At 43.0% G+C, this 15,565-nt stretch overlaps 1 protein-coding gene across 4 annotated transcripts in view; it reads left to right on the top strand.

The window, feature by feature from the left end:
- The first annotated feature begins 1,140 nt into the window (after nucleotides 1-1,140).
- The window catches only part of lrrc45 (leucine rich repeat containing 45), a 19,642-nt gene continuing 5,217 nt past the window's right edge, over nucleotides 1,141-15,565 (top strand). For 2 of the 4 annotated variants that reach the window (XR_010452840.1, XM_064950435.1), the window contains exons 1-12: nucleotides 1,141-1,221; nucleotides 2,126-2,586; nucleotides 2,854-2,915; nucleotides 3,031-3,101; nucleotides 3,354-3,532; nucleotides 5,259-5,387; nucleotides 5,523-5,635; nucleotides 5,828-5,892; nucleotides 10,744-10,821; nucleotides 14,976-15,111; nucleotides 15,229-15,306; nucleotides 15,414-15,525. Coding sequence is in view for 3 of the 4 variants with exons in the window: in XM_064950435.1 (XP_064806507.1) it covers nucleotides 2,355-2,586; nucleotides 2,854-2,915; nucleotides 3,031-3,101; nucleotides 3,354-3,532; nucleotides 5,259-5,387; nucleotides 5,523-5,635; nucleotides 5,828-5,892; nucleotides 10,744-10,821; nucleotides 14,976-15,111; nucleotides 15,229-15,306; nucleotides 15,414-15,525 (1,255 nt within the window). In the remaining variant the exon portion in view is untranslated. Of the gene's footprint in view, nucleotides 1,265-2,125; nucleotides 2,587-2,853; nucleotides 2,916-3,030; nucleotides 3,102-3,353; nucleotides 3,533-5,258; nucleotides 5,388-5,522; nucleotides 5,636-5,827; nucleotides 5,893-10,743; nucleotides 10,822-14,975; nucleotides 15,112-15,228; nucleotides 15,307-15,413; nucleotides 15,526-15,565 lie in introns of all 4 variants that reach the window. The other 2 variants (XM_064950437.1, XM_064950436.1) reach the window with 2 other exon arrangements.

Raw genomic sequence — 15,565 nt, 5'->3', positions numbered from 1 at the left:
ATGTGCTGCTAAACAGACTGAAATTTCACTCTGAACCAAGCTCTAAAAACAACCTCAGTCATACATTTACATTTTCCCTCTGGAATCTTCCTTAGATGTGCTCCTCGTGAGCTTGTGGCCCAAGTTCCTCTGTTTGTGTGTCCGAGTGAAGGATGCTGAAACACAAACTGAACTCAGTTCCTCACAACAGCCTAAACCCCATCTGAGAACTCTTTCTTTCCTCCTCTGGGTTTAAATATGAGTTTTTGTCTCTCTCTCTCCCTCTGTCTTTTAGAACAAACCCAATTTCAGGTCAAACAAAGCTGCTTATTCTCAGACAGGTGTGGAATGCTCAGATCCACATGTCATCTGTAACACACAACTTCCACCAACATGCTGCCGCATTTGTTTACAAGGTTGTAAAATTACTTCGGTTTTCAAAGGTTAAATTAATGTCAAAGAACAGGCCACTAAGTGTTATTATTTTCAGGATTTGATCGACTGAAGAACAACTGAAGCACTTAATCAGAAGAGATGACGAAAGTCAGATCTTTTGAGATGTTTCTGATTCAAGCAGCCACAGCGAACTATATAGCTAGCTTTCGCCCAACAGTCTGTGGCTGGTTGATAATGTAGCTAGCTAGTTTTAAGATTAAGTATGAGATCACTTTATTGGTCAAATGAAATTTGACTTCTGCTTTTAACCCAACCCCTCTGAAAGACACACATACATGTTTTTGGAGAGGTGCGGGGGCTGCCACACTGGGCACTGTTGTTGTGGGGGGTTAAGTGCATTGCTCAAGGGGCACAATAGCAGGCAACATCATTTAGGATTTTGATACCAGCAACTCTCTGGTTGACAGCTCACTTCCTGACAGATTCTTCCTGTCAGACCTGGGATTTGAACTGGCAACCCTCCTGTTGCTGTCTCTGCACTAACTGCTAGGCTACCTGCCCTTATTAACATTACTTTCAGTTTATAGATGTTGAACAAAACGAGCGACTAAGCAACAACAGCGATTTCTTTAGAAAACATGATGAAAGGCAAGCACAGACAGGGTCTATAATGTTCCAAATTGAGCGCCAAGACTCCTCCATCGCGCGCGCTTCTCACAACTACACGTAACGACATGCACTGCGCTTACGTACATATCAATCCGACGTGAATCCCACTTCCTGGTTACCTTCCAGCTAACTAAACTGTCACTTGAAAACTTGCACCAGTCAACAACAACTATCAAGGTTTGATCTTTGCAAAAAACCGTATAGAGATGTGATCTACGATGTAAATTCCTCTCGTTTCTTCTCTTGACATTTGTTTTTTTTAAGCTAGGAAGCAATATAGGAAGGTGAACAGGTAACGTTAGCTAGTTAGCTAAACAAGCTGCCAGTAACTACAGTAATGTAGCTAGCTAGTTAACCTTAATCTCATTGTTTACTAACAGAAACAGTGTCAGTTAGTCTATTAGCCATTACCCATGTTAACAGATTAGCTAACTTTACAGTACCACTGTAATAGCTAGCCTGTCAGCCATGGATAAGCTCATTTGTCAACAACAATAAGGTGGGTTACTACTCATCCAACAATTTTCATCAACAATGGTTTGGTTAACCAGATAGACAGTGTGCTGCAACCTTAGTCTTACTATTTAAATAGCTAGCTAGTTAGGGAAATAGCTAGGTAACGTTAGCTAGATAAATCAGCAATGGTATCAGTGGCAGTTGCTGAAGGGCCATCATCACTAATTGGATAGTGGACTGGATTGCTTCATCTTCTTCAGCCATGCATTGTCTGCCAAAATCACTGAAAGAGATGATTGCTGCCTGCCTGATGTCACTTTTAGCTCTGAATGCATCCTAATTGATGTAGTGGTCAAAAGTAGGCTTTGACAATTCTGCACCAGCTGCTAGCTTGTTAATCATAGTTCTTGCTGCAATTTATGCAATGTTGATTATTGTAGCCAGTTCCAGTTAATCAATGATGTAAATGACCATCTCACAAAGCTCTTGAGCTGATTTTTTTTTAAGACCTCCAAACCCCAGAGAGAGAGTAAAGAGCCTAGAAATGATGTGTAATTTATTTTGTATGTCAGACAGACATAGTCTAAGCTGGGTTTCCTCATTTGTCTCCCAAATCACCCCACAGCTCCATCAGGCCAGGGCGACAGCACAGTGCTGGGAAGGATCGGAGGGTCCGGGAAGGAACAAAGAAAAACTGAAGAGGAAAAGAAGGGGTGAGTGGGTGGATGAGTGAAGCAGCACAGAGAACCCGGAGAGGAACAGAGGGACTGAAAGAGAGGAGGAGAATACTAGTAACAAACGACAGAGGAGCTCAAAAGGAATCCAAACAGCTCTGAGACAGTGTACGGCCCAGTATGGAGGATTTCAGACGGACCTACCTGCGTCTGTGTAAGGAGGGGGGCGTGGATCCCCAGGAGTCAGTGCTAGCTCAGCTCCAGGAGACCAGGGGAGCCGCAGCAGGATCCAGGCTGGACCTGAGGGGACACAGCCTGTCTGTAGACACCTGTGCCGTGCTGGGGAGGGTCCTTCACAAAGACACACTCTTCACCGAGCTGGCCCTCAGTGACTGCATGCTCACTGAGGAAGGTATGTGTTTGTTGGGTGGTAGTCATGTGGGGATCTTTCTGTCTTTTTGTTACTGTGCTGACTGTGTGATACTGTGTATATTTGAGCCATGGATGTACTATGAATCCTGTAGGGCTTTTGCTACTGCTGCACAGAGATTATATAGCTAGAACTGTTTGCTTTGTTGCTGCAGTTTAGTTACATTGTTATAACGCTTAGATAACACTTTTTATAGCAACGCTTTGATAACACTTGCTCCTGACTGCCACTTGTCTTTGTCATGTCCAGGTGCCAAGCTGCTCCTGAATGGGCTGTGTGCCAACACTACTGTTAAAGTCCTGGATCTGAAGGTAAGGACCATCAGAGGCCTCTACACACCGCAGACCACTTGACCAGTCTGAGATGGGGTGGCCAGCCTGACTTGACAAATTTCGATTTGATCATATATTTTCTATTTGTTGTCAGGGAAATAACTTGAGATCAACAGGAGCTGAGGCTTTAGGGAAGTTGTTGGTGAGAAACAAGACACTGTGCAGGTAAGTTGGTTAGAGAGCTAGTAGCAAGCTAGATCATTCAATGAAAACTTTTTGGTTGAAATTTCTATTGAAATGTCTATAAAATGTGGCTAAGCGTTCAGGTATGTTAAGATTATTTCAGTTATATTTTTTTAAATAAATAAAAAGAATTCATCTATTTTCTTCTGGGACCAGCATGAGTTGTGCATACACAATGATACTGCATTGCTAAGGGAACCATAACCCAAGCTAAGGTTGTTGTGTTGGACACAGGCTGGTGTTGGAGTGGAATGCGTTGGGGATGTGGGAGGAGGCATTCTCAGTGTTCTGTGAGGGTTTGGCCACCAACGCCTGTCTAACCCAGCTAGACCTGCGCAACAACCAGATCAACCACCAGGGGGCCTCGGAGCTCTGCCTGGCCCTCAAGCGGAACAGCACCCTGCAAGAACTGGGTCAGTGGGTTTGCAAGTGTAGGGTTAAGTTACTTTTTAGAAGCAGATTTTTTTACGCATTTCCCCCACAAATAGTTAAGTTTAGGATTTGGGGAGAGGAAGCTGATCCTAGATCTGTACGTAGGGAAAACTTCACAAAGGAGCACCACGCATTGGGAAATGACTCAATACAGCCAAGATCACAAGAGTCGAGATTCAACTAGAGTAGTCGGGGTGTGCACCTTTCCCTTTCAGGACGATTCAATATGTATCTAGATGCATGGGCACCGATACGGGAACAATACGTTTTAGTTTGAAGCGATTCAATGCGATTTTATTAGGGGAAAGAATCGATTCGGTTCGATACGATTCGATGTACTAATATTTGTTGCATAAACACATTCATTTTTCTTTCTAAATTAAAATCAGCTGCTGATGGAGCTCATAGGTTGAGCATCTGAGCTGTATCTGACTTCTGTGTGTGTGTAAATTATGTACTGTGTATGTCTATGGATGTCCTTTGGGTGGTGGACCATTCTTGATACACACTGGAAACTGTTGAGCGTGAAAAATCCAGCAGCGTTGCAGTTCTTGTCACAAACCAGTGCGCCTGGCATCGACTACCATACCCCGTTCAAAGGCACTTAAATATTTTGTCTTGTCCATTCACCCTCTGACACACATACACAATCCATATCGCAATTGTCTCAAGGCTAAAAAAAGTCCTTCTTTAACCTGTCTCCTCCCCTTCATCTACACTGGTTGAAGTGGATTTAACATGTGACATCAATAATGGATCATGGCTTTCACCTGGTCAGTCTCATTGAAAAAGCAGGTGTTCTTAATGTTTTGTATACTCAGTGTAGATCTGTCATTCTCATTGAAAGCAAGTCTAAGAAGCGCTAGACTGGTTGTATGCGCACTATTTCTATGCTTCCCGTTCTTTAGTTTCATTTTTGGGTCTTTTACTTTCGGTTTTGTACACCAGCTGAAAATACAATATTTTTGGTTATGGAAACGCAGCTGTTTAGATGGTACAATGATTCTCTACACAATGACTGCTTGTTTTGTCACATAAACTGAAATTAGCGCGTAGTTTGACCAGGCTACTGTTATGGCCTGGGGTTGTTCGGCATTGCACAATGACTTGTAGATCAATGACTGTTAACACAATGACATGCTTAGTTTCACACTGAAGAAGAGGATGCAGTTGTCACAAAAGATGAGCGGTATTTTCAGAAGGTAGAAAGAAAGTCATTTGTCCAAAACATTTTAGTGAACCGGCGATTTGTAATGTTTGAATCTATTTCCTGACTGATGCATTCTACATTTCTATCGGTTTGGGGTCCGGACCGATGCACTCATCTTAAACATTTGAACCGGGACCAATGGGTATTGTGAATCATTACATCCCTGTGGAGTAGACCAATGCCTGGCCTGAAAACAACCCAGAAGCTATTCTCCTAGCCCCTACACCTTCGGTGTCACTGTCTTCACAACTGAAAGAACCAGGTAGGTGTAAGCAATATGGTCCCCAGAGCCCATGAGAAAGCAAGGTCATCACCATATTGCTTACACTGACTGATTCAGAACCGAAAATATAAAATTTTGGGGGGCTAGGATACAGGCTCGAACTAGATTTTTTTTCTGGGAGACTGGGTCCATGAACAATGTACCATTTGATGCCTAGACAGCAAAGGTGTCATGGTTCTCTATCTGGTCTGTTGCCTGTGTTGTGGTTGTATAGATGTGAGGTGGAACAACATTGGTCTGCTGGGTGGCCGGTCCTTCCTGGAGGCTCTACAGCAGAACAGGACCCTGACACACCTGGAGATGGCTGGAAACAACATCCCCAGCGACACACTCAAAGCCCTCGGTAAGCTGTTTGTGTGTGTGTCTGTCTGTCTCAGTGTCAGTCAGTCTGTCTAAGCTTATGTGTTGCTGAACGTCTGTTATTGTAACGTTTTTGATTGAAGTAACCACCCCCCACCTATGGTCTCCCCCTCCATAGAGCAGGCGATGGATCATAACTCGGACAGGCAGTCCACTGTGAGAGAGAGCCGCAGCAGAACCCAAGTCCTCAGCAAGGAGATCCAGATCCTCAAGGAGGAGAAGGGACGCCAGGTATGGAGCTGCTGGGAAATAGACTTCTCCTCCATAGAGAACAAGAAGGGGAGAGACAAGGGAATAGCACTGCACATAATATACTGTATCTTGGTTTATTATTTACCATTTTATGTTTAGAAATGTGTGTGCAGATGAATAAGAAGCCCTGTATGTAAGATGTTTATGTTGCCTTTCCCTCTCTCCCTTTAGTTTCTGAGTCTGATGGAGACCATAGACAAACAGAGAGACGAGATGGGCCGAAGCACCAGGTCAGCGTGAGTGGTACAATAAGACTAGCCTTGACTGTTTCTGCATCAACAATAATAAGAAAAATAATAACAACAATAGCAATGTTATTGTGTTGCCAACAGGACTTGTCTGGCGAGACAATGACAACTTGGCTTAAAAGCAGAAACAGACTGGCACCCAGGCTAACATAGGTCATGTAGCTACAGTGCATTCGGAAAGTATTCAGACCCCTTGACTTTTTCCATATTTTGTTGTGTTACAGCCCTATTCTAAAATGTATTAAATTATTTATTTTTCTCATCAATCTACACACAATACCTCATAATGACAAAGCAAAAACTGTTTTTTAGACATAAAAAAACAAAAATGTTAATATTACATTGACATAAGTATTCAGACCCTTTTACTCAGATGAAGCACCGTTGGCAGAGATTAGGGCCTCGAGTCTTCTTGGTATGGCGTTACAAGCTTGGCACACCTGTATTTGGGGAGTTTCTCCCATTCTTCTTTGCAGATCCTCAAGCTCTGTCAGGTTGGATGGGGAGCGTTGCTGCACAGCTATTTTCAGGTCTGTCTAGAGAAGTCCTGGCTCTGGCTGGGCCACTTAATGACATTCAGAGACTTCTCTCCTGGGATGTCTTGGCTGTGTACTTAGGGTCGTTGTCCTGTTGGAAGGTGAACCTTCGCCCCAGTCTCAGGTCCTGAGCGCTCTGGAGCAGGTTTTCATCAAGGATCTCTCTGTACTTTGCTCCGTTCATCTTTCCCTCGATCCTGACTAATCTGCCAGTCCCTGCAGCTGAAAAACATCCTCGCAGCATGATGCTGCCACCACCATGCTTCACCGTAGGGATGGTGCCAGGTTTCCTCCAGACGCTTGGCATTCATGCCTAGGAGTTCAATCTTGGTTTCATCAGACCAGAGAATCTTGTTTCTCATGGTCTGAGAGTCCTTTAGGTGCCTTTTGGCCAACTCCAAGCGGGCTGTCATGTGCCTTTTACTGAGGAGGGGCTTCTGTCTGGCCACTCTACCATAATGGCCTGATTGGTGGAGCGCTGCAGAGATGGTTGTCCTTCTGGAAGGTCCTCCCATCTCCACAGACGAAATCTGAAGCTCTGTCAGAGTGACCATCGGGTTCTTTGTCACCTCACTGACCAAGGCCATTCTCCCCCGATTGCTCAGTTTGGCCGGGCGGCCAGCTCTAGTTCCAAACTTCTTCCATTTAAGAATGATGGAGGCCACTGTGTTGTTGGGGATCTTCAATGCTGCAGAAATATGTTGGTACCCTTCCCCAGTTTTGTGCCTCGACACAATCCTGTCTCGGAGCACTACGGACAATTCCTTCAACCTCATGGCTTGTTGTTTTTTTTTAAATGCGCTGTCAACTGTGGGACCTTTATATAGACAGGTGTGTGCTTTTCTACATCATGTCCAATCGATCAGAGTCCACCTGTGGTAAATTCAATTAAGTTGTAGAAACATCTCCAATTAAATTGTAGAAACGTATCCTGTTTCCATAATCAATGGATACAGGATACATCTGAGCTAAATTTCGAGTCTCAGAGCAAAGGGTCTGAATACTTATTTACATAATGTATTTCTGTTTAAAAAATAAATAATTCTAAAAACCTGTTTTCGCTTTGTCATTCAGGGGTAATTGTGTATAGATTGAGTTTTTTATTTTTATTTAATCCATTTTAGAATAAGGCTGTAACGTAACAAAATGTGGAAAAGGGTAAGGGGTCTGAATACTTTCTGAATGCACTGTATATACAATCTATAGACATACAGTGCTTACAGAAAGTATTCACACCCTTTTACTTTTTCCACATTTTGTTGTTTTATGGACAGAATTTAAAATTGATTAAATTGAGATTTTGTTGTACTGGCGTACACACAAAACCTCAATGTCAAAGTGGAATTATGTTTTTTAGATATTTGACTAATTAATTGAAAATTAAAAGCTGAAATGTCTTGAGTCAATAAGTATTCAACCCCTTTTGTTAAATAAGTTCAGGAGTAATAATGTGCTTAACAAGTTGTATAATAAGTTGCATGGACTTTACAATAATAGTGTTTTAACATGATTTTTTGAATGACAACCTTCTCTGTATCCCACTCATACAATTATCTGTAAGGTCTCTCTGTCGAGCAGTGAATTTCAAACACAAATTTAACCACAAAGACCAGGGAGGTTTTCCAATGCCTCGCAAAGAAGGGCGTGTGTGTGTGTGTGTATTTTTTTATATAGATTTTCTTAAAGCATACATTGAAAATCCCTTTGAGCATGGTGAAGTTATTTATTACACTTTGGATAGTGTATCAATAAACCCAGGCACTACAAAGATACAGTTGTCCTTCCTAACTCAGTTGCTGGAGAGGAAGGAAACCACTCAGGGGCTTCACCATGAGGCCAATGGTGACTTTAAAACCGTTATAGTGTTTAATGGCTGTGATAGGAGAAAACTGAGGATGGATCAACAAAATTGTAGTTACTCCACAATACTAATCTAAATGACAGAGTGTGAAAGAAGAAGCCTGTACAGAATACAAATATTCCAAAACATGCATCCTGTTTGCAATAAGGCACTAAAGTAAAACTGCCCAAAAAGAAATGAACTTTTTATCCTGAAAACAAAGAGTTATGTTTGGGGTAAACACAACACATCATTGAGTACCACTCATGTTTTCAAGCATGGTGGTGGCTGCATCATGTTATGGGTATGCTTGTCATCGGCAAGGACTAGGGAGTTTTTAGGATAAAAATAAACGGAATAGAGCTAAGCACAGGCAAAATCCTAGAGGAAAACTTGATTCAGTTTGCTTTCCAAGAGACACTGGGAGACATTCACTTTTCAGCAGGACAATAACCTAAAATACAAGGCCAAATATACACTGGACATTGAATTTTCCTGAATGGCCTAGTTACAGTTTTGACATAAATCGTCTTGAAAATCAATTGCAAGACTTGAAAATGGCTATCTAGCAATCATCAACAACCAACTTGACAGAGCTTGAAGAATAAAAAAAATAATATTGTGCAAATATTGTACAATCCAGGTGTGCAAAGCTCTTAGAAACTTACCCAGAAAGACAGCTGTATTCACTGCCAAAGGTGATTCTGACATTTATTGACTCAGAGGTTGAATACTTATGTAAATGAGTGTTCTTTATTTTCAATACATTTGCAAACATTTCTAAAAACATTTTTTTTACTTTGTGGGCTATTGTGTGAAGATCTACAGTGGGGCAAAAAAGTATTTAGTCAGCCACCAATTGTGCAAGTTCTCTTCACAATAGGTACATTTCAACTATGACAGACAAAATTAGATTTTTTCCCCCAGAAAATCACATTGTAGGATTTTTAATTAATTTATTTGAAAATTATGGTGGAAAATAAGTATTTGGTCAATAACAAAAGTTTATCTCAATACTTTGTTATATACCCTTTGTTGGCAATGACAGAGGTCAAACGTTTCTGTAAGTCTTCACAAGGTTTTCACACACTGTTGCTGGTATTTTGGCCCATTCCTCCATGCAGATCTCCTCTAGAGCAGTGATGTTTTGGGGCTGTTGCTGGGCAACACGGACTTTCAACTCCCTCCAAAGATTGTCTATGGGGTTGAGATCTGGAGACTGGTTAGGCCACTCCAGGACCTTGAAATGCTTCGTACGAAGCCAATCCTTCGTTGCCCGGGCGGTGTGTTTGGGATCATTGTCATGCTGAAAGACCCAGCCATGTTTCATCTTCAATGCCCTTGCTGATGGAAGGAGGTTTTCACTCAAAATCTCACGATACATGGCCCCATTCATTCTTTCCTTTACACGGCTCAGTCGTCCTGGTCACTTTGCAGAAAAACAGCCCCACAGCATGATGTTTCCACCCCCATGCTTCACAGTAGGTATGGTGTTCTTTGGATGCAACTCAGCATTCTTTGTCCTCCAAACACGACGAGTTGAGTTTTTACCAAAAAGTTATATTTTGATTTCATCTGACCATATGACATTCTCCCAATCTTCTTCTGGATCATCCAAATGCTCTCTAGCAAACTTCAGGATCTGAGTCCCTGGCGGTGTAGTGTGTTACTGATGGTAGGCTTTGTTACTTTGGTCCAAGCTCTCTGCAGGTCATTCACTAGGTCCCCCCGTGTGGTTCTGGGATTTTTGCTCACCATTCTTGTGATCATTTTGACCCCACAGGGTGAGATCTTGCATGGAGCCCCAGACCGAGGGAGATTATCAGTGGTCTTGCATGTCTTCCATTTCCTAATAATTGTTCCCACAGTTGATTTTTTTCAAACCAAGCTGCTTACCTATTGCAGATTCATTCTTCCCAGACTGGTGCAGGTCTACAATTTTGTTTCTGGTGTCCTTTGACAGCTCTTTGGTCTTGGCCATAGTAGAGCTTGGAGTGTGACTGTTTGAGGTTGTGGACAGGTGTCTTTTATACTGATAACAAGTTCAAACAGGTGCCATTAATACAGGTAACGAGTGGAGGACAGAGGAGCCTCTTAAAGAAGAAGTTACAGGTCTGTGAGAGCCAGAAATCTTGCTTGTTTGTAGGTGATCAAATACTTATTTTCCACCATAATTTGCAAATAAATTCATTAAAAATCCTACAATGTGATTTTCTGGATATTTTTTTTTCATTTTGTCTGTCATAGTTGAAGTGTACCTATGATGAAAATTACAGGCCTCTCTCATCTTTTTAAGTGGGAGAACTTGCACAAATGGTGGCTGACTAAATACTTTTTTGCCCCACTGTATTTAATACATTTTGAATTCAGGCTGTAACACACAATGTGGAATAAGTCGAGGGGTATGAATACTTTCTGAAGGCTCTGTACATATTAATGACCCTGTGTTTCCCTCTCCTCCAGGACCACATCTATCCATGTGGGTCAGCTACAGGAGGCCCTGAACGAGAGGAAGTCTGTTGTCAACTCTCTCACAGCCAAGTAAGCAGGCCTCATCAGTCAGTCCATGTTTAAACCCCACATTCATCCTCAAGTCACATCAACAGGTGTAGACTTTACTGTGAAATGCTTACTTACGAGCCCTTTCTCAACAATGCACAGTTAAAAAGTAAGAAACATTTTTAAAGAAAGAAATAGTAACACAACAATAACGAGACTATATACAAGGAGAACCAAGTCAATGTGCAGGGGTACGAGGTAGTGACTAGGCAATCATGATAGATAATAAACAGAGTAGCATCAGCGTGTGTGAAAGTGTCAATATGTGGCGTCAATATGCGTGCGTGCATGCAAGAGAGTTAGTGCAAAAAAATGTGGTTTGATGCAAATAGTCCGGGTAGCCATTTGATTAACTGTTTAGCAGTCTTATGGCTTGGGGGCAGAAGCTGTCCAGGAGCCTTTTGGTCCCAGACTTGGATCTCAGGTACCACTTGCCTTGTGGTAGCAGAAAGAAAAGTCTATGACTTAGGTGACTGGAGTATTGACAAGTTTTAGGTCCTTCCTCTGACACCACCTGGTATAGAGGTCCTGGATGGCAGGGAGCTCAGCCCCAGTGTCACGATCGTCAGAATAACTGGACCAAAGCGCAGCATGATCTGGGTTCCACATCTTTTGATTTCTAGTTGAAACTCTTAGCAAAACAAAAACAATAAATCTCAAAACGAACCGTGAATCTAACAATAGTGCTAATAGGCAACTATCCATGGTCAAGATCCCACAAAGCACAATGAGAAAATGGCTACCTAAATATGATCCCCAATCAGGACAACGATAAACAGCAGTCTCTGATTGGGAACCATACCAGGCCAACATAGATCATAAATCACCTAGATAACCCACCCGAGTCACTGTCATGCCCCAACCAACATAGAGAATAAACAGCTCTCTATGGTCAGGGCATGACACCCAGTGATGTACTGGGCTGTACAAACTACCCTCTGTAGTGCCTTACATGCTGACCACACCGCTCGTGTTACGTGCGTGAGTGTTGCAAAATTCATTTCCACATACATGTTATTCAATCATTGCATCCACACTGCTCGCACTCGTCAGCGAGCGTCAGCATAGCCAGGCGCTAAAATGCAACTTGGTTCTGTGACACTTGACATGCTGCAAGTCCCGCCTCTACCATCTCCTCATTGGTTTTTCGGAGCATATACGCATGTGGGTGATTGAAAGATGAACTGAGGTCCACACTTCAGTCCAGTGGTGGTGGTAATGCACCTTAAAGTTGGTTGCCAACCACCATATGAAGTCAGAAGAAGAAGAAGCCTGAAGGAGGAGAGATTACTATAAACAAACTTGGTTTACCCTTTTATCTGTGGGTTAATCAACATGCACGCTCGCCCGGTGTAGCCAGCATGTTGCGGTCGGATGCCAAGCAGTTGCCATAGATGCTCTCAGTGGTGCAGCTGTAGAACTTTGAGGATCTGAGGGCCCACGTCAAATCTTTTCAGACTCCAGAGGGAGCAGAGGCATTGTTGTGCCTTCTTCATGACTGTGTTGGTGTGTTTGCACCATGATAGTTCCTTACTGATGTGGACACAGAGGAACTTGAAGCTCTTGACCCGCTCCACTATAGCCCCATCGATGTGAATGGGGGCGTGCTCGGCCCTCCGTTTCCTGTGGTCCGCGATCAGCTCCTTTGTCTTGCTGATGTTGTTGTCTCTGACCTCCTCCCTATAAGCTGTTTCATCGTCGTCTGTGATTTGGCCTACCACCGTCGTGTTGTCTGCAAACACATCGACAACAGCCACCCTCGAAGCAGTGTTACCCATCGCTCCACAAAAGTCGCAGCCCTTGCAGAGCAAGGGGAACAACCACTTCAAGTCTCAGAGCGAGTGACGTTTGAAATGCTATTAGCACGCACCCCGCTATCTAGCTAGCCATTTCACATCGGTTACACCAGCCTAATCTCGGGAGTTGATAGGCTTAAAGTCATAAACAGCTCAATGCTTGAAGCATTGAAAAGAGCTGCTGGCAAAACGAACGAAAGTGCTGTTTGAAAGAATGCTTACAAGCCTGCTGGTGCCTACCATCGCTCAGTCAGACTGCTCTATCAAATATCAAATCATAGACCTAATTATAACATAATAACACACAGAAATACGAGCTGGTTTCACCTGGTTAATATTGCCTGCTAATCTTTCTTTTAGCTAAATATGCAGGTTTAAAAAATATATACTTCTGTATATTGATTTTAGGCATTGATGTTTATGGTTAGGTACACGTTGGAGCAATGACAGTCCTTTTTCGCGAATGCGCACCGCATCGATTATATGCAACGTAGGACACGCTAGATAAACTAGTAATATCATCAACCATGTGTAGTTATAACTAGTGATTATGATTTATTGACTGTTTTTTATAAGATAAGTTTAATGCTGGCTAGCAACTTACCTTGGCTTCTTACTGCATTCGCATAACTCCTTGTGGAGTGCAATGAGAGGCAGGTGGTTCGAGCGTTGGACTAGTTAACCGTAAGGTTGCAAGATTGAATCCCTGAGCTGACAAGGTAAAACTCTGTCGTTCTGCCCCTGAACAAGGCAGTTAACCCACCGTTCGTTCCGAGGCCATCATTGAAAATAAGAATGTGTTTTTTAACTGACATGCCTCGTTAAATAAAGTTGTAATAAAAAATAGATAAAATTGTTATGAAAACTTGAAATCGGCCCTAATTAATCGGCCATTCCGATCAATCGGTCGGCCTCTAGTACGTACTCGTCACTGTGGGGACGACATCGTCGATGCACCTATTAATGAAGCTGTTGACTGATGTGGTAAACTCCTCAATGCCATCGGATGAATCCTGGACCACATTCCAGTCTGTGCTAGTGAATCAGTCCTGTAGTTTAGCATCCAGGTCGCCAGTTCGCAATTGTAAATGAGATCTTGTTCTCAACTTGCCTACCTGGTTAAATACAGGTGAAATAAATCAAATCCGCTTCATCGGATCACTTCCGTAGTGAGTGCGTTACTGGTACTTCTTACTGTCTATGATCAGTACTACAATGATTAGAAGACGTTTGAGCCACATGTAAATATATGAGAATTTGACTAATATGAGTCTTAGGTGGAAGTTCCTCACCTTCCATATCTTGTTTTAAATCTCATCACCTCATCTCTTTTATCTTAATGAAATACTGATGCTGTGACTAGAAGAAACCCATGTTGAATTTTTAATCAGGCACTTACAAAGACAGATATTCTTGGTTCTCAGGTAGAGGACCCAGGCAGGGGGATATATATATATATATATATATATCTCCACGGTGACCCACTTCAGTCCCCTCTCCCTCAGGGCTCATTCATACAGGACACAGGTACTACTGTACCTCTGGATAAACCCTATGGAGGGTGGCTTCCACTCTGTCTTAGATATACATTACTGTTCAAAAGTTTGGGGTCACTTACAAATGTCCTTGTTTTTGAAAGAAAAGCACATTTATCAGAAATACAGTGTAGGGCCTTCCGGGTGGCGCTGTGGTCTAAGCCACCAGAGACTCTGGGTTCAAGCCCAGGCTCGATGGGGCGACGCTCAATTGGCCTAGCATAGTCCGGGTTAGGGAGGGTTTGACCTATCCTGTGGCGGGCCGGGTGCAGTGCACGCTAACCAGGTCGCCGGGTGCACGCTGTTGGTGCGGCTGGCTTCCGGGTTGGATGCGCGCTGTGTTAATAAGCAGTGCGGCTTGGTTGTGTTTCGGAGGACGCATGGCTTTCGACCGTCGTCTCTCCCGAGCCCGTGCGGGAGTTGTAGCGATGAGAAAAAGATAGTAATTACTAACAATTGGATACCATGAAATTGGGGAGAAAAAGGGGGTAGAATATAAAAAAATACAGTGTAGACATTGTTAATGTTGTAAATGACTATTGTAGCTGGAAACAGCTGATTTTTTTAATGGAATATCTACATAGGCATACAGAGGCTCATTATCAGCAACCATCGCTCCTGTGTTCAAATGGCACGTTGTGTTAGCAAATACAAGTTTATAATTTTAAAAGGCTAATTGATCATTAGAAACGCTTTTGCAATTATGTTAGCAAAGCTGAAAACTGTTGTTCTGATTTAAAGAAGCAATAAAACTGGCCTTCTTTTGACTTTCACAGACACACACCTGATCATTCTGTGTGTCTAGATTCCAGATGACTGAGGCAGCACTGGCCATGTCGGAACAGAAGAACCACAACCTGGGAGAGCTGCTGACCAGAGTGAAGACTGAGAAAGACGAGCAGAGAGAACGACAGAGCAGGGAGAGGAAGAAAGAACAGGAGGTATGAATGGAGGGGAGGTACTAGGAAGGGGGAAGGGGACGGCGAGACTGATGTACAGATGGTCTGGTTAAGATGTATGTGAGCTTAACATTGTGGTGTGTGTGTTTGGTTCTGCAGGACAGTGCTCTGAGGGAGGGGAAGCTCCTCAGAGAGATTAACAGTATGTCAGAGACAAACGTACAGCTCAAGAATAAGGTATAAGTTGTGTGTGTGCGCTTGTGTGTATGGATATAATGTTTGTGTTTTTGATGCAGTACCTAAGCTGTTTACGGAGTCAGTCTCTCGTTATCTGTGTGTGTTAGTTGGAGAAGATGGAAAGCAGGTGTAAGTCTCAGCAGGACCAGATTTTTGAGCTGAAGCAGGAGCTCACCAACAGCACAGCAGAGCTAAAGCTACGGCTAGCACAGGCAGAAGGTACACACACACACACACACACACACACACACACACACAC

This window comes from Oncorhynchus masou, chromosome 31 (assembly GCF_036934945.1).
Source record: "Oncorhynchus masou masou isolate Uvic2021 chromosome 31, UVic_Omas_1.1, whole genome shotgun sequence".
NCBI classification, from domain to species: domain Eukaryota; kingdom Metazoa; phylum Chordata; class Actinopteri; order Salmoniformes; family Salmonidae; genus Oncorhynchus; species Oncorhynchus masou.
Note: the sequence above shows the minus strand (reverse complement) of the source record. Positions and strands in the feature narration are given on the sequence as shown.